Consider the following 25,666-nt stretch of genomic DNA (forward strand, 5'->3'; position numbering starts at 1 on the left):
TTTCATGAAAATAAGAAAAAATGATCAATAAAACGGCATACAATTAACTTTAGATACGTTTATGTAACATTGTTGTTTCTAAATCTCGTTACACGCAATTTATCGTTGTGTAATATAAGAAACAACAAAGAATCTATTGTGTTAGAAGTATAAATACTTTTAAAAAATTATATTTAAAAAATATATTTTTCATGCAATTTTAGGCATAAAATAAAAGAAATATATTCAAAACTTATTGCATTCAAAATATTTTAACTAAAAGATCGTATGCAATTGGGTATTGAGACAATAGAAAGTGTAGTCTCGATTCATGCAACCCAAACAGGCGGGCCTCGTTCAAGACTATGAAGACAACCGTACAGGTATCGACTGTACTGTACAAAGACTACACGTACACTCCTCTTCGAAGACGAGTCTACTTCTACATCCGGAAGTGAAGCCGAATGGACGAATCCTCGCTCTTATCCTTCTCATTTCCTGTTAGCGTGTCGGATAACCTGAGTAAAATTAGAACCGTTAACGGCCGCTAGAGTGCGTTCGCCGGTCACGTGGTTAATTGTATAGAAGACCATAATACCAGTAGATCGTTATAAATGAAAGTGGCAGAATTTTGTAGTACCGAGTTCTGGGTGAGTATTTAATCATAAATTACACTAATTTTAATAGTAGTGTGTCGTCACGTAGCGCTTCTAGAATAACAATTACGTTACAGTCGATCGTTTCCGAATATATTAAGTCTAGTAGTCGACTCGTCCTCGGTATTATCAATGGATTTATTAGATCGATACAGGCGTCTGGTCGAGGGGTTGACGTTAGAAGCATTCTGAGACGTCGATGGCAGCACTCGCTGGTCGATACCAAAGCCGCAGTCCAGCAAGTCGTAACGCCGAGTGGCTGTTACTCATTGCTGATGCAATCTCTGAAAGCTCCGGGCTAAAGAAGGAAGAATCAACTGGATAATGTACAGTTCCTTTCAAATTTATGCACAAACAACAAAACCCGTTGCATCTATTTAATACTCGGGTCTTAAAATATATATAACGAATTCTTTGTATTTTTTTTCTAATACAAAACGCGTCGAACCACATTCGAAGATTCAAACTCGTTGGAGATCGCTTCTTAGAACAAATAATTGCTTGAACTTCTTTAGAATATCTTTTTAAAAAAATTTTAAACTAGTTGCTGTACTTTTCTAAAAAGAACCGATTATTTTTTTGTGATCGGCTGGAAGATTAATTCAAAGATTTGGGCTTCCGCATCTTCTCATTGGCGTATTTCTTCTAAAATATTCGAAATTAGAGTATTTGAGATCAATAATTAATCAGTTAAAACAGTAATTTACTTTGTTTTAAAATTTTCATGCGTGTTTGTGAGAATATTCTCTCTATAAAAATTTATCACCGTTTATTTATTTCCAAATTGAAAGCGTTCGTGAATAATTTATTAAGGGATGAAAAGATATCGAATGTACACTAATTTTAACAATATTTATTTATTTATTTATTTATTTATTTATTTAAAGTATTCTTAAATGTTTTTATAGATTGCTCAATGTTGAGTAAACATAACGAAAATCAAATATATGACCAATTTATTTTAATCTTTTTTATCTTCTGTGACTAATATCTGAAAATCTCGTTACTATATAAGTTTAAATAAATTAAGATTTGTCAATTGAATTGTGAGATAATCGTTAATAAATAATAAAAAAAAAACCGCTATCTACATTTAGTTTATAATTTAATTAAATTTACATTTATTGTCATAGTTCCTTTTTATATTGTAGTATTGTAATTAATTAATCAGAAACGTATTTTTATACATTTAAATAGTATAAGGAAAGGGTTGACAAGGTTATCATCACGTAATTTTCTTTCAAAAAAATTGCCGAAAGAATTGTTGCTATATACTAGTTCTTCTTGTATTCGCCACACTCCTTTCTTAATGTATTTTTTACACATTAATGGATTACAATTATTGTAATTTGTTATTGTAGTTTTTTCAGTAAATGATTATTACTCTAAATTACATTTAAGTGTGAAACAATGTCGAAAATTTTGTATACGCTTTGTAAGTTAATGTAGACATTAAAAATAATTTATTTAAATTTTCTTTTATATTTGAAATAAAGGCTTTTTTTATTTAAAAATCCGAGCATGTAAAAAACATAAAGTATTATAAAATAGCTTTAAATTTCTTCAGAAATTCGATTTTCTTGTTATAATTCAAGAATAAATCATTGAAGCATAAAAACAGGAAAGAAATTTTGGGAAGGTTTTTCCATCTATTCTTATACTTTATTTCTGTGTTTCACTCAAAAATTTCAATGTCATTCTTAAAGATTAAATGTATAAAACAATAAATGATAAATTGTATAGTTAAAAAGGAAGATAAAATTATAAACATTTGGTTTTCAAGTATGCAATTTCTAAATAATAAATCTGTACTAATAATTAAGACAAGAATGGAAATTCTTTTTTATGAAAATTAATTTCTTTGTTTTCTTCTATAGCATTATAATTTTTTAAATTAAAATCTACCGTATTTTTAGAATTACGGCGTATAAAAGATACGTATAAGCTATATATAGCCTAAACAAAACAAATAATTTTTTTAAAAATTTAATTAGTTTAGTAGTTATATTCGATGACCTAAAACTTTATTAAACCGTTAAGTAAACTTACGATATAGAGTATAAAATGTTGCGTTATACTTTCAATAATAGATCTCGTATTAATCACAGTATTTATCTGCATAGCTTTTAATCTTTGTACCAGATTTGACTTAAGGAAGAACTCTTTTATCTTTTGATATAAAATCCCTGAAACTTTAGAACTTTTGTAGTTGTTTATCTGTTGTATTCATAGATAAAACTTAAAGATAAATGAAAGCGAATTGATAGACCTACCGCCGAATCAATTGTAAATACCCTATGATATTCTTTGTAAATCATTTAGATAAATATATTTTAAATCTATGATTGTGTTGATTCATTTATTTCAAAATAATATTAGATACTTTTTTTTTTAAAAAGTTATTTTCTACCACTTTTTTCTTATGGATAGGCCTAAAAACATAAGAAAATCTGTAGATCTAATTAAATTAAATTAAAATTAATCAATGATAATTTATAAAGAAAGGATAAATAATTTTAAAAGAAATAATTTAAATCAATTTAAAACATGAATAATTTAAATTATTTATTTTAATTACAGTATTAGAAAGAAATTGATTTAAAAAAACAGATATTCAATTCTAATTATGTTTTCATTTATAAAATTCTATTGATAATAAAATAATTTGATAAAAATAATTGTTTTCATTCATTATATTAAATTGTATAGTACGTTAAATAAGTCTTAAATTTCAATTTCATAATTTATATAAGTAACTTCGACTGTAAAAATATCTAAATCATATCTAAACATAAATGAAAATGTTATAAAAACACTTGTTTATAAATATTTTAAAAATAATCTTATAATGTATACTGGATGTTACCATCGTATCTGAATATAAATTGTATGTAAACACCTTGTAGTCTGTATTTGCATCAATTACATAAGCTTATTTATTTTTGTAGTATCATAAGTTAACTTATTTTATTTAAATATTGTATTGAGTTTTTATCTTTTTGTTACCGTTTTCACAACAGTGAAGCAAAAATGTTTATTTATTTGTAAAACGTTGGATGTTACCATTCCTTGTAATGTTATAGGTTTTTATTTTGTCGCGGAAAGCCAGTGGGTAAACATTTCTGAACAAATATTGTATTTTTCATACTGTCTGATTGACCCTATCTGCTCAGTATCCTACTGAGACCTTATCTTCTTTATCCACTTACTCATCTCTTCATTCCTGCCTTTCTTTAGTCTACATCTTTAAATAGGGCTTATTCCTAATAATAATAATGTAAATTCATTAATAAGTTATATCTTTATCAAAAGCTTCTATGTTCAATTTTGTGTAATTTATTTAATACGCATTTAATACGTTGAAAAAAATAAAATATGATGAGATGTTAAATAACAAAACATTTAAATACCAAAGATCACACGGAAAATTTACATTTATAATTAAAATAACGAGAATGTCGTTACACAACCGTGTGTAATAACGCATCCTCTCTTTCCAATGTTGTTTCACAATAATCGATTTGGTTGGGAAAGGGAAATATCATCACCGTTTTCATTGATTTTTTCCCAGATGTTCACGCACTGTTCACGTGCGAAACACGTGTCATTATTATCTGCCTCGATCCGACGAGTCGTACCCCCTCCTCCACCTTTCCGTGCCACGTGATAATTTGTTTTGGTTCCTTTTAACCGTGACTCCACGCACCAAATAGTTGACTTATCTATCAAATGCCACGAAACGTTAACTATTGATCTTATCCTAAATATTTTTGAATTACTTATACTTTTAATATTTAATATAAATATACTTTTTGAATTGTCCAGATGCTAATAAAATAATCGGTTTAACACAATTTATAGTTTAGTGACGGACAATCTAATTGGCAGACAATAGTATACTATTGTAGTCGGCAATTGGATTGCCCTTCACGTTTATTTTCGAATATAAAGAATTTTCAAGGATAAATAAATAATTTTTTACTATATTTTATATTATTACGAAACATTTATATAAATTTATTGTTCATGTTAAAAATATGTATTACGTGTTGTGATGTAAATACGAATAAAATGACCTTTTTTTGTAGAGAGTAAATTCAAATTTTATATAAAGAAAGTTAGGTATTAGTGAGCTCAACTTAAGCTTAAACGAAGCCAACGTGACAGAAAAATCGGGAATTACATAAGTTACTTTAAGGTTTTTGAAGTGTAAGAAATATTCTTAATTCCACAATTTTCTTCACTTCAAATAATAATAATAATAAATAATATATTTTAACATAAGAAAAATTTATATAAAAATTACCTTTTATTTTTTTGCAGAAACGTTTATAATTAACATAAAGTTTCGCTAACTACAGATGAATGAGATACATAGTTATGTTTCTATTTTCTAGTTACAACAGATGTGTTCGTTGAATTTAAATCTACTAACACAGATGACAGTTCGTGTGTTAGTAGATGCAAATCCCATGAATTCAAATTATCTTATTTAATACAGTGAATGAAATTTGCAATTTAAATAATATCTAAGAAAGGACTAATACTTATTTTCAAATCATCAATAACATCTGTGATTAATTTCTACAGAAATTTATCTGACGGATTCTTTCATTTCGTTGTGTGATTCAATTACACCGAACTCTTCATTTTCGACTATCTTTAAATCATTAATTTCTGTCTTTCACTTTTAATAATTCTTGTTATTCCTTCTACTAGTCTTTTACACTGATTTCTTTTAACCAGAAAAAATTTAATATTAATTCAAGTCGTTAATATTCGAATTTTTTTAATTGCATGAATTCGTAATTGTATAAAGGGATTTACACTACTATACGATTACATTATGATTATATATGATGTTCATTTTAACACTTATCCAAGAGCAAAATAGATCTTTCCAGCATACATGATAATATGCATAATCTACATGGTGCATTAGTTTCGCTGCAAAGTTTACAATAAAATAAATAAATTAATTTAAAAAGAAACACGTGTAAAACGTGCGGAAGTTTCATGGCAATAAGTAAAATTTTTAAACAAGAACAAAACGAAAATTTAAACTGTGACCTTCACAAATTTTAACGCCGATATCCTTACAAAAGAGCAATATTATGGAATCTGCTAATTGGTATAGCACTGCGATAATGCCTTATACAGTACTGAAGAAAAATACTGCGAAATGTTTATAATTTGCGGGAAAACGAAACGAAATGCACGCGAAGCAAGCATCTACATTTCACAAGCGCTTTTCGGCTGCACCAAGACTAAGATGTTTTAATCATCTGCTATAGCAAAACAAAGTTAGCTGTTTTTATATTAATTTATGCAATGTTAGTTTTTATCCTTTATAGTCAGACAGCTTCTTTGTAGGCTACATTACATTATGCTAAATCTTCTTAAAATGATTCCTTTCATCTTTGTGCTAGAAAGAGACGGAGAAAGTTTATGTATTGCTACAGAACCATGCTTTTTAAACGTGCCCCTTTTTCGAATGAATTAATGAATTTTAAATGAATGCCCCATAAGCCATGCACTCGTGCAATGCTGAAAAGATAGTTTTTGAACCTGGATAATTGTTAAAGCCAAGAAACAACCTTCTATACGAATATTATTTGATAAAGATGTTCGTATATAGTAAAATGCTTGTCCTTCTTCTACTAGTAAGATCATCTGCTTTTTAGGTACATCACTTAATATTTGTCTTTAAAAAAATATAGGCCTATATAATTAGTTACCAATCTGTAAGATAAGATAAATTTTGCTAGTTATAATAACCTAGCATTTAGTTATCTATTAAACTTCATGTTTTGCAATTTAGTCAATTAATCAAGTTTATGAAATCAACGACAGGTCTATTATATAATAATTCATGCCATTAAATTGCTTTGAAATTCTTTTCAAAAACAAAAACAAGACTTATTTCAAAGTACAAAGGCGATTGACTTACAGACTATACATTATGTTAGACTATACAGGCCTACTAAATGAAGGGTTCAAGTTTAAAAGATGGTAAATATAATTTCCATTAGTATGTTATAATGCAAAGTATTTCAATTTAAATATTATATTACAGTACTTTTTAACTATAACAGGCATTTTATTCTGATTAAAGATCCCTCAATAATGTAACGAAATGAAAAGTTTCTATCACCGTTTGAAAATGAAAGTCTTGTAATATTAAAAGAACAAATAAATAATTAATTAAATTTCGTAAAATGAACTATTTGAAGATATTCCGTGCTCTATTTTAACATAAAATTAGAAAATATTACGACTTGGACGTAACTTGCGATTTGTTATTAAAAATGTCTATCTACTCCGCTCTTGCACTTTAAAACAGAATTATTGTAACAGGTTTACAATAGAATTATTTAAATAAATATTAAATAAGAAACATCTTTAAATTGTATCTGATAACAGACAATAGATATCGGAGAAGGAATAATTGAGTGATGTCATGTCAGTGACAGATTTATCCGTTAGTTCTGCCTAAGGGTAACGTCTGAGAAACAGGATTGAAACCTGTTAGATTAATAGATTGTTTTTTTTGGACTTGCACATTAACCTCTATCACATATTAAAATGAATTATTATTCTTAGAATTTGCGTGTCACGTGGTATGCCGATGTTCCAGATTTCACGCCTTGTTTTCAAGCGACGGTATTAATTTGGGTTCCTTGTTCGTTTTTATGGCTGTTTGGACCGATAGAATTATACCTAAATAGAAAAAGGACGAAATATTTTATACCATGGGGGTTCCTAAATATTGTAAAATTGGTAAGTTTTTTTATTTCATATTCTATTTTTATTGAAATATTTTTATTGTTTTCAAATAAGATAATCGTTAATATTTTTCAGATTCTCTGTATTTTGTTAGTCTTCATCAGCGTAGCCAAATTATGCCACTATACCATGAATTACTTGAGAGGAGAGCCAGTAGATTTAGCTTTCATTTGTTCTTCATTACTTAAAATAATTACTTTTGTAAGTTTTATGGATTATTTTATTATTTAAACTACAATATATATTATTTTAAACATGCATAAATATGGTTGTGAGATTTGAATTTAAAATTATGTAAAAATCATAAAAAAAGAAAAACAAATATGACTATTAGAAATACGTATTAAAATAAAGATTTTTTTTATCTTGTAAAGGCTTTAATATAAATTTTTAAATCTTTTATTTTTTTTATCTACTTTCCTTTTGTATTGTGTGTGAATTGCTATAGGTTTCTTGCAACGGAAATAATATAGCCTAATAATAATAACAATAATGTTATTGCTGTTTACACTATGTCTAGTCGTATCTACTGATTTCTTTATTTGTTAATGAGGCACTTATTACTAGACTTGTCACAACGGTTAACTCAAAATCCACTCTTCTTTTAATAATAAGGGCCTCAGTAGTCAATAAAGAAATCAGAACAATAACATTAATCCAGTACAAATTCTTCAATAATACGATATTCTTTGGCACACAGTTAGCAAATTACAATTGAATTCAATTTGATAATTCAGTAATAATTTGAATATAATAGTTTCCTTTAATCAATAAGATATTTATTTATAGATCTTTCGAAAATCTTGGCTTATCTTACATTCATAAAAATAACTAAAACTCTGTTTAATTGGTTCTTTATGCGTTATTAATGCAATTTATTGACAGTACTCAATAATATATTGATAGTTAGTTACTTTCTAAATAGAATTTAATATAATTATAACTTTGCGTGGAATTTAAACTTTCTCATGTTACCATTTAAACCTTGAAAATGTCAAAAATACATACGCATTTATTTAATTTTTAAATGTAATTTAAAAAATATATTCATGTATTTATTTTTATTTCCTACAAGCAATTCGAAAGAAGTAAGCAAAAATATTTATTTTTTATTAGTCATTAGTTTCCATTTATAGTTTAGATCAAGTTACAGTTCTTTAGGGACTAATTTATTTAATGATTGATTGCTGACGTGCTCTCATTTTTTTTAAATACATTTCATTTACTCCTGTCAGTGGCAACTAAAACTTGGCACAATTCAATTTCAGGCTTTACACTTATATAATAATTACGACTATAAACATGAACATAAGATTAATAAAGAGTAGACCTAACTTACAATTTTTCTCTATAGTTTTTATAAACAAAATAGAAAGAAGTTTGCTACATTTCTTAATAATTTAAAGAGAAATTGTATGAAAATGAAGATAAGTATGGCAATATAACTTTGAAAAAAAGTATGGGATTTATTCTGTGTTTTTATAGTTATCTTGAGTGGATTTATAATTATGAAATCCGTAATTCCAATGCGATATGCTTTCATTTCAAGAGTTTCAGCAATTATTTTTCTCGTTTTTAATCCTATTAAATTTACAATTAAAATCCTATTAAAATTAAACTCATAAAGGTTGTGCCTTCTTGCGTGACAATAAAAAAAAAAAAAACAGTATCTTCCGGATTGATTAATCAAACTGTTAATATGTATCTTACGTATTTGATACTGCTATTTTTTCAAAATAGAATTTTTTAAATGTTTCATTTCAGCAATCTTTCAGTATATTAAGCTTAATAATATTTAAATTTTTCGAAATATTTTTCATTTTAAAAGTCTTTAATAAATTACTTTTTTAGTTCTAAAAATAATAAACAAACTTTTGGAAAATAATTGATTTTATTCATCTTTTAAGTTGTATTTTTTTTCCTTCTTCAGAAGATCTCGTAAAATAAATTGCATTTTATCGCGATTGCCTCCAAGCAATCGAAATAAAAACGTATTTCGAGAATTAAAAAGTATCGTTAAAGATTTGACTTCATATTTCGAAAGTTCAAGCAAATAAAACTTCGATAGATTTTTAAGTGAAAATTGCTATATCTGATAGCAATTTTCACTTAAAAATTGCTATCAGAAAATTGCTATATCTGAAGCGTTTTACATAATACTTAGCCTGTCGTCGTCAATATATACTTTTTTAAGTAAATAAGTTTTGTAGCAATACTGTAATTAATGCAAGATTCGTCTTCTAATAGAAATTCTTAAAAATTGTTGAGAAATATTTCCGAAAAGCTTTTTCTTGTTTCGTAGTGCTAGAAAGCTTTTGGAGTTTTCTCTGCTGACTTTAAATTCGAGGAAAGTGCCAACTAATGGCTATAATCTGTCCTTCGATGTTACTTTTTTTTTTGGCAAAACACTGACGAGATTTCAGAATGTGCGACTAAATTGACAATTTTTAAATTTCTAGCAATTTACTCGCAAAGATTTTCATTTTCATCTAAAGTAGATTAAGATTATTAATTTTATCGTTTAGTTTAAAAACTGTTCTATTAATATTTTTGTATTATGTATTGTATTATATATACTATATTTATAAGATTCATTGCATATGTCCCGTGCATAAGGACAACTAATACATGAAAAACTTAAGTATGGCAATGAACCAATTGTATTTGTGAAGGGTATGAAGTTGTCATATATTCTCAATCAGAAGTTGTCAAAAGTGCTTCAAAAGTAGCCAAAAATTGCCTAATGCTTATCAAAAATAGCAAGAAAGTCATCACATTTTTGTTTAAAAAGTCTAACTGATATGAGATAAAATTAACTATGAGTATTCTGATAACATTTTGTTCCTCTTGCTTTACTGGTAATAATAATTTAAAACTTTCATGAAAATAAGAAAAAATGATCAATAAAACGGCATACAATTAACTTTAGTACATAACACAGTGAGATATACACAAATAATGTTATTCCTGTTTCTGAAAGTGTTCCTTTCCTATTGGTTTATATTCTGGAGACATCCTAAAACCTTGGCTACAGGTTATGGCCAATATACAAGTGTGTCTCGTCCATGAAAAAGTCAGCATCTCTATATAATACAATAAAAAGATGTAAGTCATTAATCCATAAAGTGTAGCAAAACAGACATTCAAACAAATTGTTTAATAACCAACCGTATTAAACCGCGTTTAATACGGTTTGAAAGTTGCTGGAAATAATTTTGTCTATAAATTTTCGATATTAAGATTTAGTTTAGCCTACTAGTTAGTTATTAATACTAGGCTACCATGTTACCGTCGGTGTATAAGTTTTAACATTTTCATTACTGAAGTTAGGAGATAGTAATGTGTTTTGAATCTTCGCACTCAGCAATATATGATTGAATATGATGGAATAGCTTTGCAACAGCCATCTGAGTGATACTATGTCATGATTGTATAGCAGTTATTGATATACTGTACCACTGGGATATTGTTGCAAACTTCGCCCATTATATAACATGTTTAATATGTGGAAAGACGACACGAACAGACTGGCCATGACAACACACTTATGTTTGTTCTTGAATATATTAAATGCACTCATGGGCAACATAGGGCGTGCGTTACCCTACAGGAAATGGACTCCATGCTCTCGAAAAATCGGAACAGTTACTAGATGTAAAATTTCAGTTAAATATCGCTGGGCATCTAAATACTGTAATCCCTTATAGTAATCAACTCGAATCCAGATTTACTGTACGACTAATCCTATCCCAAGCCATAATAACGAGTTGTATCTTGTAATGTTTGAAAAAACATTGCTTTTATTTTGAAGGTGACTAATCTGTTGTTTTTAGGTAGTTATGTTATGATTTTATTCAGAGTCAAGTTTCGTCAGCAAACCTCGCAGTACGCCAATGATATTTATTCCAATTTACATATTGTACTGTACATATTAGGCTATATCGTAGCACTATTGAAGATGTTCTTTCACGTGATCTGATATTAGAGGCAAACAGTAATGGGCTTGCAATGAAAAATACAACTTGTAATTTAGTAAAGAGCTTGCAATGAAAATAACAGAAGCGTGTTGCATATTGTCTAAATACAAAGTCTTCAAGAGAACTTGCTCGCCTTTATCGACCCTAGCTGTCATCTCTAACATTCAAAATTATCCAGAAGTTTTTCTTTCTGTGTTCCTATGCTCTCTGTTTCTATGAAGTCGCTTCATATTCGAAGAAATTCCAGAATATCCACTACAGTTTAAGCATTTGACATCTTGACATCTTGAATAATTCAAAATGCTATAAATGATTTCTTTATGCGAATGCTATTAAAAAATCATTTATAGCATTCGCATAAATTCTTATAGATGTTGCAATTTTGTTTTCCTGTATTTATTCTAAACAAATCTAACAATATGCTATTTTATTTTAATAAGAAGTTAAATTATCTCTAAAGTTTATCTGTTTTGGTTGATTGAAGTCGATCTATTTGAATAATTAACCAGTTTTATTGGAATTTTCAAGTAATGTTTAATTGAAAAAATAAAAAGGAAAAAATAAATGTAAGGAATTCATATTTTAAACACTAAAGAAATGTACGATTACTGATTAAATTGATTTTTTTCTTTTAATTTATTGTGTATTTATACATATAATGATACAGTAGAACCTCCATTATCCGGACTTCCATTATCCGGATTTTCGATTATCCGGATTGTTCAAAATAAACAAAAATTTTACAAATTTGCTGATTTGCACTTGGCGAATTACGACACTGTTTATGTACGTGATGGAATGCATAACTTTTTTTGTTTCAACAACGTCTCACCCAGAACAGTGGTCGTAAACTCTTAAATATATTTTGCGTCGTAATAAAAATATAACTTGACATACGTATTTATAAATAATTTATATTCAAATTACATCATTTCTATGACCAAGGGCGGCGTAAGGCATGGACGACGTGGGCCACTGCCTATGCCTCGCGCCTCGAAGGTTTATGCATTACTTAAAAGCCGTGAACGCGACGAAAAAATTTTACTCGTCATAAAACGATAAATACTTTGTCAAATTTTTATTCATAAAAATGCAGTTTCAACTGCTTTTTATTTTATAAAATCCGTCTTCTTGCGCCACTAGAGGTCTTTTAAACAATAGGTAGTCTGTTAGCGTTGATTAGTAGTAGTCCAAATTCAATACGAACGTTTGTTTCTTGAAAATTTGATCACGATTTAAATACAGTATTTACTTTTAATATTACTGATATATTATCGAAAAGAAAACGTGTTGTATTATCATTAAAAGACAAATTAAAGTATTTGTTTCGATTATCCGGATTTTCCCTTATCCGGACTACCTTCATCCCCAATTAGTCCGGATAATCGAGGTTTTACTGTATTAATTATTTATTTCGAAAAGAAAAATTAATTATAAAAATACTTTGAGCATTTCGTAATAACAATTTATGTTTACGGAATTAAATATTTTATTATATTTTAATGAGAATTTTATTTTTTAGAGTTTTGCATTAATATTATTAGAAAGCTATAGGCGATTGGGAAAACGTTCGTCGGCCACTCTCTTCCTGTTTTGGGGTCTTCTAACCATCGCGAATTTCTTCTCTTACAGATCTTTGCTTCTCCGGGTATTTTTCTACGTAAGTGATGAATAAAACTTTTTAAAATGAAATAAAAAAAATCTGATTTTTGTGTGAAATTTAAATCAATTTTTTCTGAAATAATATTTTCTTTTTTAGGATTCCGAACTTGTAAATATTTTCTATTTTATAACGGAAATGATTTATTTTCCGTTAGTCGTGTGCCAGTTGTTCCTATCGAGCTTCAGAGATAATTACCCTTACAAGTACGATACAAATAAGGTATTTACAGTCTGAATACATAAACATAGATCTATGTTAAGTTAACATCTATTCATAAATTCTATGAAATAACGTACTGACATTAGTGTAGCGTTAACTATTTTATTTTCTTATAAAATAATTGAAATTAAATCTATAAAATTAATAACTTTTGAACAGAAAGTTTGTCCGTTGGATGAAGAATCTTTCCTCTCAAGATTATTATTTTCTTGGTGTACCGAGTAAGTCTTTTACTTTCTCTTTTAATTATATTTTCGAAATAATTTTTGACGAGCCTTTACACGAATATAAAATTTTGCTGTAAACATTATTATAAATTAATAGCTTATATAAAATATAAAAACTTAGGATATATTATATAATTTAGTGTACTGTATAATTCAATCAATAACGTGTTCATTGTCGTATGGAATATTTAGTATAAAAAAATTGAATACGAAATCATAAGAACATTTTAAGTATGTTCAAGATTTAGTTAAATTTTATTACTATTAATTTTTTCGTAAATGTTTATTTTGGAGAAGTAACTTTCAGAGTAAAGAGCAATAATTAAACTTTTAGTAATTTATTCGATACCATTAAAACTTTTCTGATGATATCAACAATAAACTTAGGTTTATTGTTTATTGGGACACTGGTGAGCTCAATACTTAAACAACTATCAACTACAAATGTTCAGTGAATAACACTAGGTGGTTGGTAGTGTGTTCTTACGTGACAGCGGGCTGTCTCCACGGAAGTTTTCTGGATTTTCTTTACGTGTCTAACATCTAAATAGGGACCAATTTCTCATAGAGTTTCTCCCATGAGGCACCACTCTTTGGAAGATCGCTCATGTGTCGCGTTGCCTTACTCCATCAATCCATTTATTCATTGTCTAACAGTTGCTAGATTTATATAATTACAATAGCTATAAAAAGTATAGAAAACATAAAAATGTAGAATATAATTATACAGTGAATTCATTTTTGCTCGTTGCAACACTTACAAAATATTATCAACTGATAACATAACATCTCTTCGACCCTGATAAATACAGTACAAAGAGATATTTATCAGCCGATCGGATTAGAACTAGCTTTAAAATGAATATATTGTATGTCAAAACAATTAATTATTTATTTTAATAAGTTTTAATTCGTAATTTCGTATTTAATTAAGAGTAACCAACTTAAACGCTTTTAAATAAAGAGTCACTCGTGTGTTATTAAGAAATCATCATTAAATCAAATATGTTCGAACTAATATCATTCTGATTCAAAAATTTGCAATAAGTTCATCAAATATGAACGAATAAAACAGGCAAAATGTTTCTTTCATGATAAAAATGATTAACTTAGGTTTAGATTTATCCGAATTATGATTTAACTAGCTTCAAATTGATTGTAAAAGTAACAAATTCATTTCAATCATACAGTAGTCTTATTTGGAACTAATCCAGAAAATGTTAAAGGTTTATCCATTCAATGGAATGAAATCTTATAATTTTGTAACAGTTTCAACGTTAAACATTATAAAATCATAGTTGAAAATAATAATAATATTTCTATCTTTAGTAAAAAAAAAAAATTAGAATTGGACAGTCTCAAAAAAAATTGAGTTTTTCGGAACTCTTCTATTGATGATCTATAGCCAATGATGCAATTAAAAATTTCAATCCCTCAAGCAAATAGCAAAGAGCCATATTTTGGTTCTAGGCTTAGGGGCCTATGGTTAGGACTAGCTCTCCACATTCATGATCGTATAGGAATTTAAACATTTATAAACTGCAAATTTTAGAATTTTAAATTGTTAGAATATATTATAGATTAGCTAAAAACTATTAATATAAAAATACAGTATTAATAATTTTCTTATATAATTAAAAAGTTCTTTCGTAGTTTCCCGTAGAAACAGTGCCTAGGTCTAATGTGTACCCCCGATACTGTTATTAAGCGTCGTTCAACTGTGCTTAATAATAGTTAGCCACTGTCTACGGTAAAATATATTTCTTTGATCAGGCTCTAAATATTTTAATAAACTAATGACAATTAATGGTAGTCAATTATACGAAAATATCAATATTGTATCTAATAAAATAATTAAACTAGATTAATGTCTTTATATATGATAATGACAATGCATTTATATTATATTTTTAAGACTTCTGTGTACAGGACTGCGAAATCTTATAGACTTTAATGATCTTTCGCCAATACACGAGACTTTTACCGCTAGTTACTGTTTTAGAAAATTTCGAAAGCGACATGAAAAGGAAGCACCAAAAATAACTTCGTAAGTTCTTTTTATTATATTCTTATCATCACGTACTATTTAAGCATTAACTAATCCTAACACAATAAGTTCTGTTGTCGATTTTGCAAAACGGTTTCCTTTGTTGGAGACTTAATTTTTTAATAAATTTCTGCAATCAAAATTAAAAATAGCAAAATATCAGTAATTTATTTTATATCCTAATAAATTATAATTTAAGGTCGTGTGTTTACAAAATATTTATACTGTTGCATAAATGAAATTGTCCTTAATTTCTCGTCTGAAATGTTTGTCGTACGGAGTGGTGATTACGTGATGGTGATTACGTGATCTAGCGTTCTCTTGGGATTTGGACCGTTCCATTTTGTTATAACTTGAATCAAACACATTTCTAAGATGGCACGAAAGTGAAAAATTCTAAACAAATATTAATTAATGTTACGTGACATGTGTAATTAGGCATATATGTCCGAATATCATTATTTTGTTTAAAATATTTTGACGTTTATAAATAAAGAAATATAATTTCTAGTTTATTTAATCTCTTAAAATTTTTTCAGTGAAGAAAATCACTACAAATCATCATCATCATCATTAAAAGAAGCGTCAAAATCTGATAATAAGCAAGCTTCTATCGTCGGCGCATTATTTCGAGGATTTTGGTTCGCTTTATTTTTAGGAACAATTTTAGAATTTCTATATTCCATTGTTAGATTCATCCCTCCTCTATTGATCAAGTAAGTGTACGAACGGAATTTAACAGAATGCATGATATAAATTATCGAATTGTTTTCAATATATGACATTTGTTTCTTTACAGCAATATGATTGATTTTGTTGTCAATGATGACCCGACATGGAAAGGATACTTTTACACGTTTCTTTTATTTGTTTCGAGTTTACTTTCTAACTTCACTATCAATCATTTAGTATATTACATGGTTGCCACCGCTATTCAAGTTAAATCAGCATTAATCTCTGCCGTTTATAGAAAAGTTAGCCTTTATTTTCAATAATAATAAGATTAAAAGTTATAATTAAATTAAGATTTTTAATGAATGGGTATTAATCGTAAAAAAAAACACACACACACACAGATTGAACTTCATTCCTATTGTCATTGATTCAAGAATAATTATATGACTAACGAATTTCGGTAACCTTCTCGTGTCTAACGTATCTCGATGGCAAATTGCTATTAGACCCCTATCTCTCTCGTGCATTAAGGCATATTACGTCCCTGCACGAAATACTTATGTCACGTGAGATGATGATGTATATCTCTGGGAGGAACTATCCCTTTATAAACGATTTCGTGCCTGGATACTCGATAAACAGCTTAGCAACTGTCTAACATACATATGAAATTCTAATTGAGTTTAATTAACGATTACGAGATATGTAAAACGTTAATTATTGCCACAAACATGCGAGCTTATCTTAAAGTATTAAGAGATGTGATAATTATAATTTTTTCTTTGAAATATTTAACGTAATATAGAATAATGCCATCACTTAATAACTAAATGATGTATTCCGATCTTTAACTGTCGTTATGCAGTCATTGAGAATATCCAGCTCGACTAGACGAAAATATACTGTCGGAGAGCTAGTTAATTTGATGGCCGTCGATGCAGAACGACTCTTCCAACTGTCCATGTTCTTCAGCCTTATCTGGGGTGCACCTTTGCGTGTGTTTCTCACCATTGTGTTCCTGTGGCAGTACCTCGGCCCTTCGTGCCTGGCGGGTGTAGCGGTAATGGGATTAATGCTGCCTATCACTGCCATTATAGCGAATAAAAATCGGATCGTTCAGGTATGGATTTTTTCATAGAGGTAGGGATTCATATAAGGCCGAGTAATGAAAATAAAGTTTTTATTTATTTGTATAAATGTGAAATATTTTTACAAATATACTAACTTATAATTATATTTTATGTTTCACTTTCTTTGATCTATCAGTAAATCTTGTTGGAACGTAGGATTAATGATGATATTCTAAACAAATTTAAAACAATTTAAAAATCACTTTTTTAAAGTAGGCCTGATGTAAAAAATGTTTACGATTACCTTGCCTTATTTAGAGAATTGTTACATCAAGTAGAAGGAGCACACAAAAAGTAGAGGACAACGATCTTCTTTAGACATTTATTGGAACACAAATTGGAACACAAATTCAATAAACTGTGGAAATGGAAAATATTCACTAACGACGACACAGATCTGCATAAAAATTGTTGACGACTATCATGTATTTATTAATTATTTCTAGATAAAGGATCAAAAATATTTTTAGATTTTAATCTGCTACTAATTTAAATTGTTTTTCTAAACGTATGACCTTTCTTTTCTTTATAACTGTCCAATATCCTTTCACATTCATGCTTTTTAACAATCAAAATAAGTTATGGGATCTTTCCTATGGCAACGTCAAGTTCCTTTCGATTTATTAGATCCTCATTCATAATGAATGTCTCTCTAATAAAAATTTATTATCAATATTAATCTGACAGGATTGAATTTATCAATCCTATTACATTAATATCGGTTCTCTTTCTTATCATGCCTCGTATTTAGAACATAGAATTCTGTATTAATTATTAAATATTTCAAGAATATATTGAAAACATTAAGATAATTCAGGCAAAAGAATCGTTTCCAGAATTATTCATTAACAAAATTAAATGATTCGATAGAAAATTAAGTCATTGAGTATTAGAGCCGTATCCGATAGTGTCCGAAAGTCAACCGAATTCATCGAATTAATTACAGTGGTACCTCAGGATACGAAATTAATCCGTTCCGAAACTGAGATCGTATCATGAAAATGTCTTAAGGTGGATCATCTTTTCCCATACGATTATATGTAAAACCAAATAATTCGTTCCAACGCGAAAAACATACTCAAAAATTAAAGCCCAAGTAATCTATTAAAAAAATAACTGTAGTAAGAAAAACAAATGAAAAATGAGAACTAATGTAACGTCGTATGGTGAGTTTTTGTTCGTATCGTGGAGCAAAAATATGTTCGAATTTCATGTCGTATCCTGAAAATTTCGTATGCTGGAACGTTCGTAACCTGAGGTACCACTGTACTTGAATATGCATAAAAAATTCCACTCCTCTAATACGCATCATTCATCAAGCCACTCGTCTGCTTAAAAAATAGTTTCTTCAAACAATTTGATAATTGGGCGTTACACGAAACTGAGTTAAAGGAGGAGCTTAAACTCTGTATTAGGGCTTCTGCATTATAAGATATACGTGTTTTGAATAGTATTTTGTAATTTATAAAAAGAACAAAAATCACAGAAAAGAGAATGAAATAATATCTGATAACGCTACTTTAGGAACTTTATATCAGTTACCTATTTAATTTTATCTAACAAAAGAACAACGTGACAATTCAATAATAAAAAGGAGGATTATAACGTTGCATTTGCAGAAATTTTAAGGATTTGTTGTAAAAAACGGCACTTTAGACAGGTAAAGATGCCTATAAAAATATAAGGGACACGTTTGAAAGGATATTCCAAATAAAAAGTGTAATCTAAAAAAAAAAGCGACATTCATTTAAAAATGATTGAGAAATCGTGTGATCATTGAAAAATCAAAGAAATATTTTTCTGTTTCTAATCTTTCTGTTTCTAATCTTCTGTTTCTAATCTTATTAGATGTAATCGGTCCGACTTTATAGGAATTATTTCTATGATCGTTTTTCGGAATACTTTTAACTTAATATTCAAAACATACTGTATTCAATTATAGCAGTTTAATGCTAAAACCGTTTTCCATTCATTAATACGATTTTCGATTTGTAATTATAGTATTTCACAGGATAAGAATGGAGCACATCGGCTCCATTCTTATCCCGTGAAATACTATAATTTAGAAACGTTTTATAAACAGACCTGAAATTATTTGCAATTTTATTCATTAAGTATCAAATACAAGCGACATTTCCAAGTCCATATGAAAAAAATTAATATTCATGTAGTCCCTTCGCTATAACTTTCGTGCATGCTTCCGTAAGAACCAGTATTCAAAAGCTTTCCGGAGACAATTGATAGAAAAAGTACTCTTTGTTATCAATTGTCTCCGAGACAGACTATATAATAATTAAGCGATATTAGCATTTTTATTAGGACATCTACTGTTACTTCTATAATGAGGTAAGGAGGAGTGGTGTGTTTGAAGCGTACAATGATGAGTTGGCCGCTTTGTCTCTTCGTTTCATGCACGAAATTATAGCGAAAGGACATGCTTGAATGTTTTAAAGAGAATTTCTTAAGTAATATTCTGAAAAAACGACGTTAGTGGGCGTGAAACGTTTTCAATCATAAATTATTCACTTTATTTCATTTCATTCTTAGGTTTTATTATTTTTCATGCTTTGCAAACTATTAATGTTTCTACTTTTTAAAAAATATTTACGTTAATTCATCACGCGCATTTACGTTATTTATTGATGAAACCTTTTCCAAGTCTCTGAAAATATAAATATTATTTACAAAGTAGGCCTATTTGTATTCTCGAATATACGTGACATTTAAAGTAACACAAATGCTATTCTATCGCCATTAGAATGTAAAATAATTAAGTTAAATTATGACAAAATCTTCTAGACAAAATATTTGTAAAATTAATGATGAAAGTAAAGAAAATAAACTGTTAAAGAAATTACTCATGAACCGTTCATTCGCGTGTCTTACTCCCATCCAGATACAGTAGACGATGGGTAAAAACGTACTGTTACGTTGTACTTAGCTTGTATAGACCTACAGATCACTTCATAAAGATTTCTGACTTATCGTAAAAGTAATTAGAAATACTGAATTTAGTGGAATTACGAAAAAGGATATATGAAAATCGAAACTTATTTTTTGTACGAAAAAAAATTAATTTATGATGTACGGTGTATATGAATATTTTCATTTAAATTTGAATATTTCAATATACAAGGCCATATATGGATTCCTATTTTATATACTGGTTTTATTATAATTGTTTTTAATAATTTATTCAAATTTTAGGAAAAACAAATGACTGCAAAAGACGATCGCTTGAAATTTATGAACGAAATTTTAAGCGGAATAAAGGTTCGTATTTCACTCTAAATAGAGGCCTGTTTGTTAAACAAAGCAGATTAATCTCCGTATATGGATTATATTTTAGTCACTTGTTACAAATTAAATTAATAAAATTCACTTGTAATTTAGGTATTAAAATTGTATGCCTGGGAAGAACCTTTTATGGATCGAATAACCGATATCAGAAATAAAGAAGTTAGTTTGTTAAAGAAATTTTCTTATTTTAACGCTTCCGTTTCTTTCGTTTGGGGATGTTCGCCATTTTTGGTAAGTTAAAGTTAATTATTAATAAATTTTAGAATTTTTCTAAAAGAAATTTTCTACTAAGCTAGTTTATTATATCGTATTTTTTATAATAAACAACATGCTGTTTATTCTAATTATTTTGTAATTTCACTGTTTTCTGCTTGTAATTACGCTGTTTATTAGAAGGAGTCTGTTATTTCTATTCTTTGGGAATTGGGTGCGACTATTTAACACATACTTTATTTCAGCATACGGTAAGAACGACAACGAATTTTAAACTATACAATTTTTCAGTTTAAAACAAGCCTTATCTTCCTTCAATAGGAAGCACACTTACTGTTACAAGGATCTGTCTATAACATTTTTCATCATAATTAAATTTGTAAAATCATAATTACAAAATTTAGATTAAAAATATATTTATTTACTGATATATTATAAATTATTAATTTTAATGATATTTCTGATAATTTTATTGTCTGATTGTACAGTTTTTCCGTATTAAGTCATTAATATATAAATGTGTGGTTAATCCAAGGAAGGATGCTCACAGATAAGTCAAGTTGGCTTTACAAATTAATACAGAACTCAGTCACGAGTGTTGTTAGATGTCGCCTATAAGCTTTATTTTATTATTTTGAAACTTGTTCCTACTTTAAACACATCATTCGATAACTCTGTTTATTATTCAGAAGTGAGGGAATGAAATATTTTATAGAAACAAATTATTTTAATAAGTTACAGCCATTATAACTTGAAAAGGGGGAATCAAAAAGAGGACAATATCAGCGATAGTAGTAAACTACTAATAATTAATTTCATTTATTATTCGAGGTACAAATATTAAGAAGATATACTCAAATATATCTATTAAAGCATTTGACTTCTTTGAGAGTGCAATGAATATCGTTCATTAAAATGGTTTAACACGTTTTCCGTTAAGTGTCACATTTTAATGTGACTCCTCAGAAAATAAGCTACGTGATTGAAACCTGGTCGATTTATTATTTAGATTCTACGCACAATATTTGATCTCGTAGTTACTTCACGTAAGATTTAAAATCTTTTTTATTTAAAATAAAAATATAATAAAAGTTTCGTTCGAGACTTTACAATCCAGATTTATTTTGTTTATTTTATTACTGAAATCTATCTTTATCAATTATGGAAAGAAGCTCGTTTAACATCCTCGTTAAGATGTTTATTCTTGATATTTTATGTAGGATACTGAAGAAAACTAATTTGTTGCTTCATATATTAATGTTAGATAGATAATTTGACCTTTTTAGTGATCGGCACCCCTTGAATTTTTTTTTTATGAAATCCAAATGAATCCAAGATTACAGAGAGGGTAGTGGGTGAGGATGCGAGACGTCCAGTTTATTGTGAGCTGTGAAAGTACAGTACATAGTACACTTGATTCAAATTTATGTAGTATAAGATAGCTTTAAGTTTTATATTGCACTAAAGGTTAAAAACGTATCGTTACCATCTGCACATCTATAAATGTTTTCTCGATTAAGAAACATTGCTTTATATGATTTATTCTGATAGTCTAATGACAAAATGTAAATAGACCTATTACATTTTAAATTAATATTTATTAAAAATAAATTATTTTTCCGTCTGTGTTTAGATTGCAGTCTCCAGTTTTGTGACATTCGTTATGGTAGACGATAAAAACATTTTAGACCCTGCAACTGCATTCGTGTCGCTTACGCTTTTCAACATGTTACGGTTTTCTCTAGTCATGATACCGGATTTAATATCAAATTTAATTCAGGTATAATAATTTTATACTTTTAAATTGATATTACTTTGATGAATAATTTTATACTGGAAAATTCTTCATAGACACGCGTGTCTTTGAGAAGGTTAAATGAATTTTTGATTTCCGAAGAACTCGATCCCGACTGTGTTGGAAAATATCCGGATTTAGGCAAGTATTTTTATAAATTGCATTTAACTTTTTAAATATTTATGCGTAAGTATGCTGTTGCAGACGATGCAATTACGGTGAGAGAAGCCAATTTTACGTGGTCGAAGGATGAACAACCGGTGTTAAAAGATATCAATCTTAAGGTCAAAACGGGTCAGTTACTAGCTGTGGTAGGACAGGTGGGATCTGGAAAGTCTTCTCTACTTTCTGCAATATTAGGCGAAATGTATAACACCAAAGGAAAGGTAGATGTAGTGGTAAGTTATCGTAATTCACATTTATTATATTCTTACAGTATACTATTATACATTTTTTAAATTTAAATTTTAATATTATGATGAATATTCAATAGTAAAAAATTTGCAATCGAATTTTAACAGAAACTGATAATTTATATAGCATTATTTGTGTTAAGTACAAAAGAATTACTTTTTTCAAAGATTATAAATAGGTTCAATGGTTATAAAGGTCAATATATTTATCTAGGATACAAAAACGATTAAAATATCTTCTTTTTATTTGAATTTCTTATGAAATATATATCTTTTCGACATTTTTTTTGTTTACCCCAGAAACTTTAATTTTTAAATATTATGTTTTAGATTCATTGTCTTCAAGCTGAAAAACTTTATTACTAATAGATAATGAACTTTTCTGTCGATTGATACTTATATATTAGTAGAAATCTTACTTTATGAGATAAAAATTATTTAGATAATATATTCCCTACGGATGATTAATTGATTAGTGAAGGGGAGGCATCAGCAAATTTAAACAATATAACCGATAATTGTTTGTTAATTTATATAAGTCAACATATTTTCTATACCTTTTAATTGGATTTCTTTTAACAATAGTAATTATTTGTAAATATTTAAAATATTTAGAAATTAATTAATTATTTTAAATTAATATTAATAAAATTTTACAAACAGTCGCCAATTTAAAAATTTGGAATATAATACAGTAGACAAAATTATTCCATTGTTTCTTATAATAAAAAATTGCGTATAATAAATCTATAGTTTTATATATTTCTTCAATTATCGTTATTATTTTGAATGCAACGTAGAAGACATTTAATTTTCTTCTATCATTGAAATTTATTTATATCTAATTTTATTCCTTAATAAAATATATTCAGCAGTTAAATATATTTATAAGTTTGTTATATTATATTATAAGTTATAATTTTCTTCTTTTGTTTTGTTGTCTACGTATATATTAAAATATACATAGTAAATTATATAGTAATGTATAGTAATACTATAAGTATAATAATGTATATATTAAAATGATTTTTATTTTGAATAAACGTTATTTATATATTTATTAATTCGGTTCAATGTGTAACCATTAATCTCAATAATCATGAAATTTTTAAATTGCTTAAAGTTACATATCATATGATTAAATTTTAAAGAAATTTAACTTACAAGTGTTAGATATTAATTAACCTACAGAAAATAAATTTGATAAGACGTTTTAAATATTTTTACAGGGCGAAACTGCTTACGTGCCTCAACAGGCTTGGATTCAAAACTCCACTTTGCAACAAAATATTCTTTTTATGACAAGATATGATTCTGCTCGTTATGAAAAAATATTGGATAACTGTTCTCTAAGACCCGATTTAGAAATTTTATCCGGAGGTGATCAAATAGAAATTGGAGAAAAGGTAATTCTACTTCTGTAAGAAATACTTCGACTACATCAAATAGGACTTAAATGAAGTTAAATCTTTAAAATTATTTTAAAGTTATGATTAATAAATGAATGATGTAATATCGACTAATATACTTACGCGACAATAGCATCCTTTATATGTATTCCTCCCTATAAATGTAGTTTAAAAATTATTCAATTAAATCTTAAGCATGCATAATTATAAAATGTATAGATTCGCGATTTAAATTTTTTGAGTGACGAGAATGAAACTTGGGTATAGAAGTAGACCAATTTTTGGACTGCAAATTATTATTCAAATTTACGTTTAACGTTTATGTAAATTATATTACTACAAATGATCCTTTATATACAACAAAAGTATTATTCTCGTATATTTACTTTTGTATCAATTATTTGAATAAGATTGGTCTTATTTGTATTTTAAATTCATTTTATAATGAATCAAAGCCTATCATTAATTTTATAAGTAATCTTTGAGCAGAAATTTAACCGATATTAATGTAATTAAACAGATTCTGAACAAAGCTTTCTGTTCGTTTGTAGGGTGTCAATCTAAGTGGAGGGCAGAAGCAACGTGTTAGTTTGGCCAGAGCCGTGTATCAGAATGCAGATATCTATCTATTGGACGATCCTTTGAGTGCCGTCGATTCTCATGTGGGAAAACACATCTTTCAGCACGTGATTGGCCCCAAAGGAATGCTTAAATCCAAGGTACTGTACACAAGATTTAGAATAATTAAGTTAAATACAGTTATTATAAAAATCCTTAATTATATTTTAAAATTTTGTAATTAGTCTTTATTTTTTGCTTTAAAATAAATGAGTAAATCTTTGTTGAAGTTAATATATTTTTTTATTTTGTAATCACTTCAAAATGATTTCAGTTTTTGACTGGGAGCAATTAATTTTTTATCATTAGACCAGAGTTTTAGTCACCCACGCGGTTTCTGTTTTACCGGAAGTTGATATGATTGTAGTGTTGAAAGATGGAAAAATACAAGAAATGGGAACATATAAAGAACTTTTAGAGAAAGGAGGATCGTTTGCAGAATTTCTGCAGGAACATTTACGAACTGAAAACGTAGTCACAGATAAAGAAAAGTTTGAATCTTTTATATTGCTTTAAATCGAAAATATTTTTAAAATTGTTTCAAACTCACGAAATAATT

At 27.8% G+C, this 25,666-nt stretch overlaps 1 protein-coding gene across 1 annotated transcript in view; it reads left to right on the forward strand.

The window, feature by feature from the left end:
- Positions 1-487: 487 nt before the first annotated feature.
- LOC111612808 (multidrug resistance-associated protein 1-like) overlaps positions 488-25,666 on the forward strand; it is a 38,197-nt gene continuing 13,018 nt past the window's right edge. Inside the window, exons 1-18 of the mRNA XM_023354065.1 lie at positions 488-629; positions 7,239-7,415; positions 7,497-7,622; positions 12,921-13,058; positions 13,158-13,280; positions 13,440-13,501; positions 15,423-15,554; positions 16,094-16,270; positions 16,354-16,528; positions 17,095-17,349; positions 20,567-20,632; positions 20,753-20,890; positions 22,506-22,652; positions 22,724-22,808; positions 22,872-23,065; positions 24,310-24,486; positions 25,041-25,208; positions 25,417-25,598. Coding sequence (XP_023209833.1) covers positions 594-629; positions 7,239-7,415; positions 7,497-7,622; positions 12,921-13,058; positions 13,158-13,280; positions 13,440-13,501; positions 15,423-15,554; positions 16,094-16,270; positions 16,354-16,528; positions 17,095-17,349; positions 20,567-20,632; positions 20,753-20,890; positions 22,506-22,652; positions 22,724-22,808; positions 22,872-23,065; positions 24,310-24,486; positions 25,041-25,208; positions 25,417-25,598 — 2,558 coding nt within the window. The 5' untranslated portion in view covers positions 488-593. The remainder of the gene's footprint in view (positions 630-7,238; positions 7,416-7,496; positions 7,623-12,920; positions 13,059-13,157; positions 13,281-13,439; positions 13,502-15,422; positions 15,555-16,093; positions 16,271-16,353; positions 16,529-17,094; positions 17,350-20,566; positions 20,633-20,752; positions 20,891-22,505; positions 22,653-22,723; positions 22,809-22,871; positions 23,066-24,309; positions 24,487-25,040; positions 25,209-25,416; positions 25,599-25,666) is intronic.

The sequence above is a fragment of the Centruroides sculpturatus genome, unplaced genomic scaffold (assembly GCF_000671375.1).
Source record: "Centruroides sculpturatus isolate CEXI.00-Female unplaced genomic scaffold, Cexi_2.0 scaffold1765, whole genome shotgun sequence".
NCBI classification, from domain to species: Eukaryota; Metazoa; Arthropoda; class Arachnida; order Scorpiones; family Buthidae; genus Centruroides; species Centruroides sculpturatus.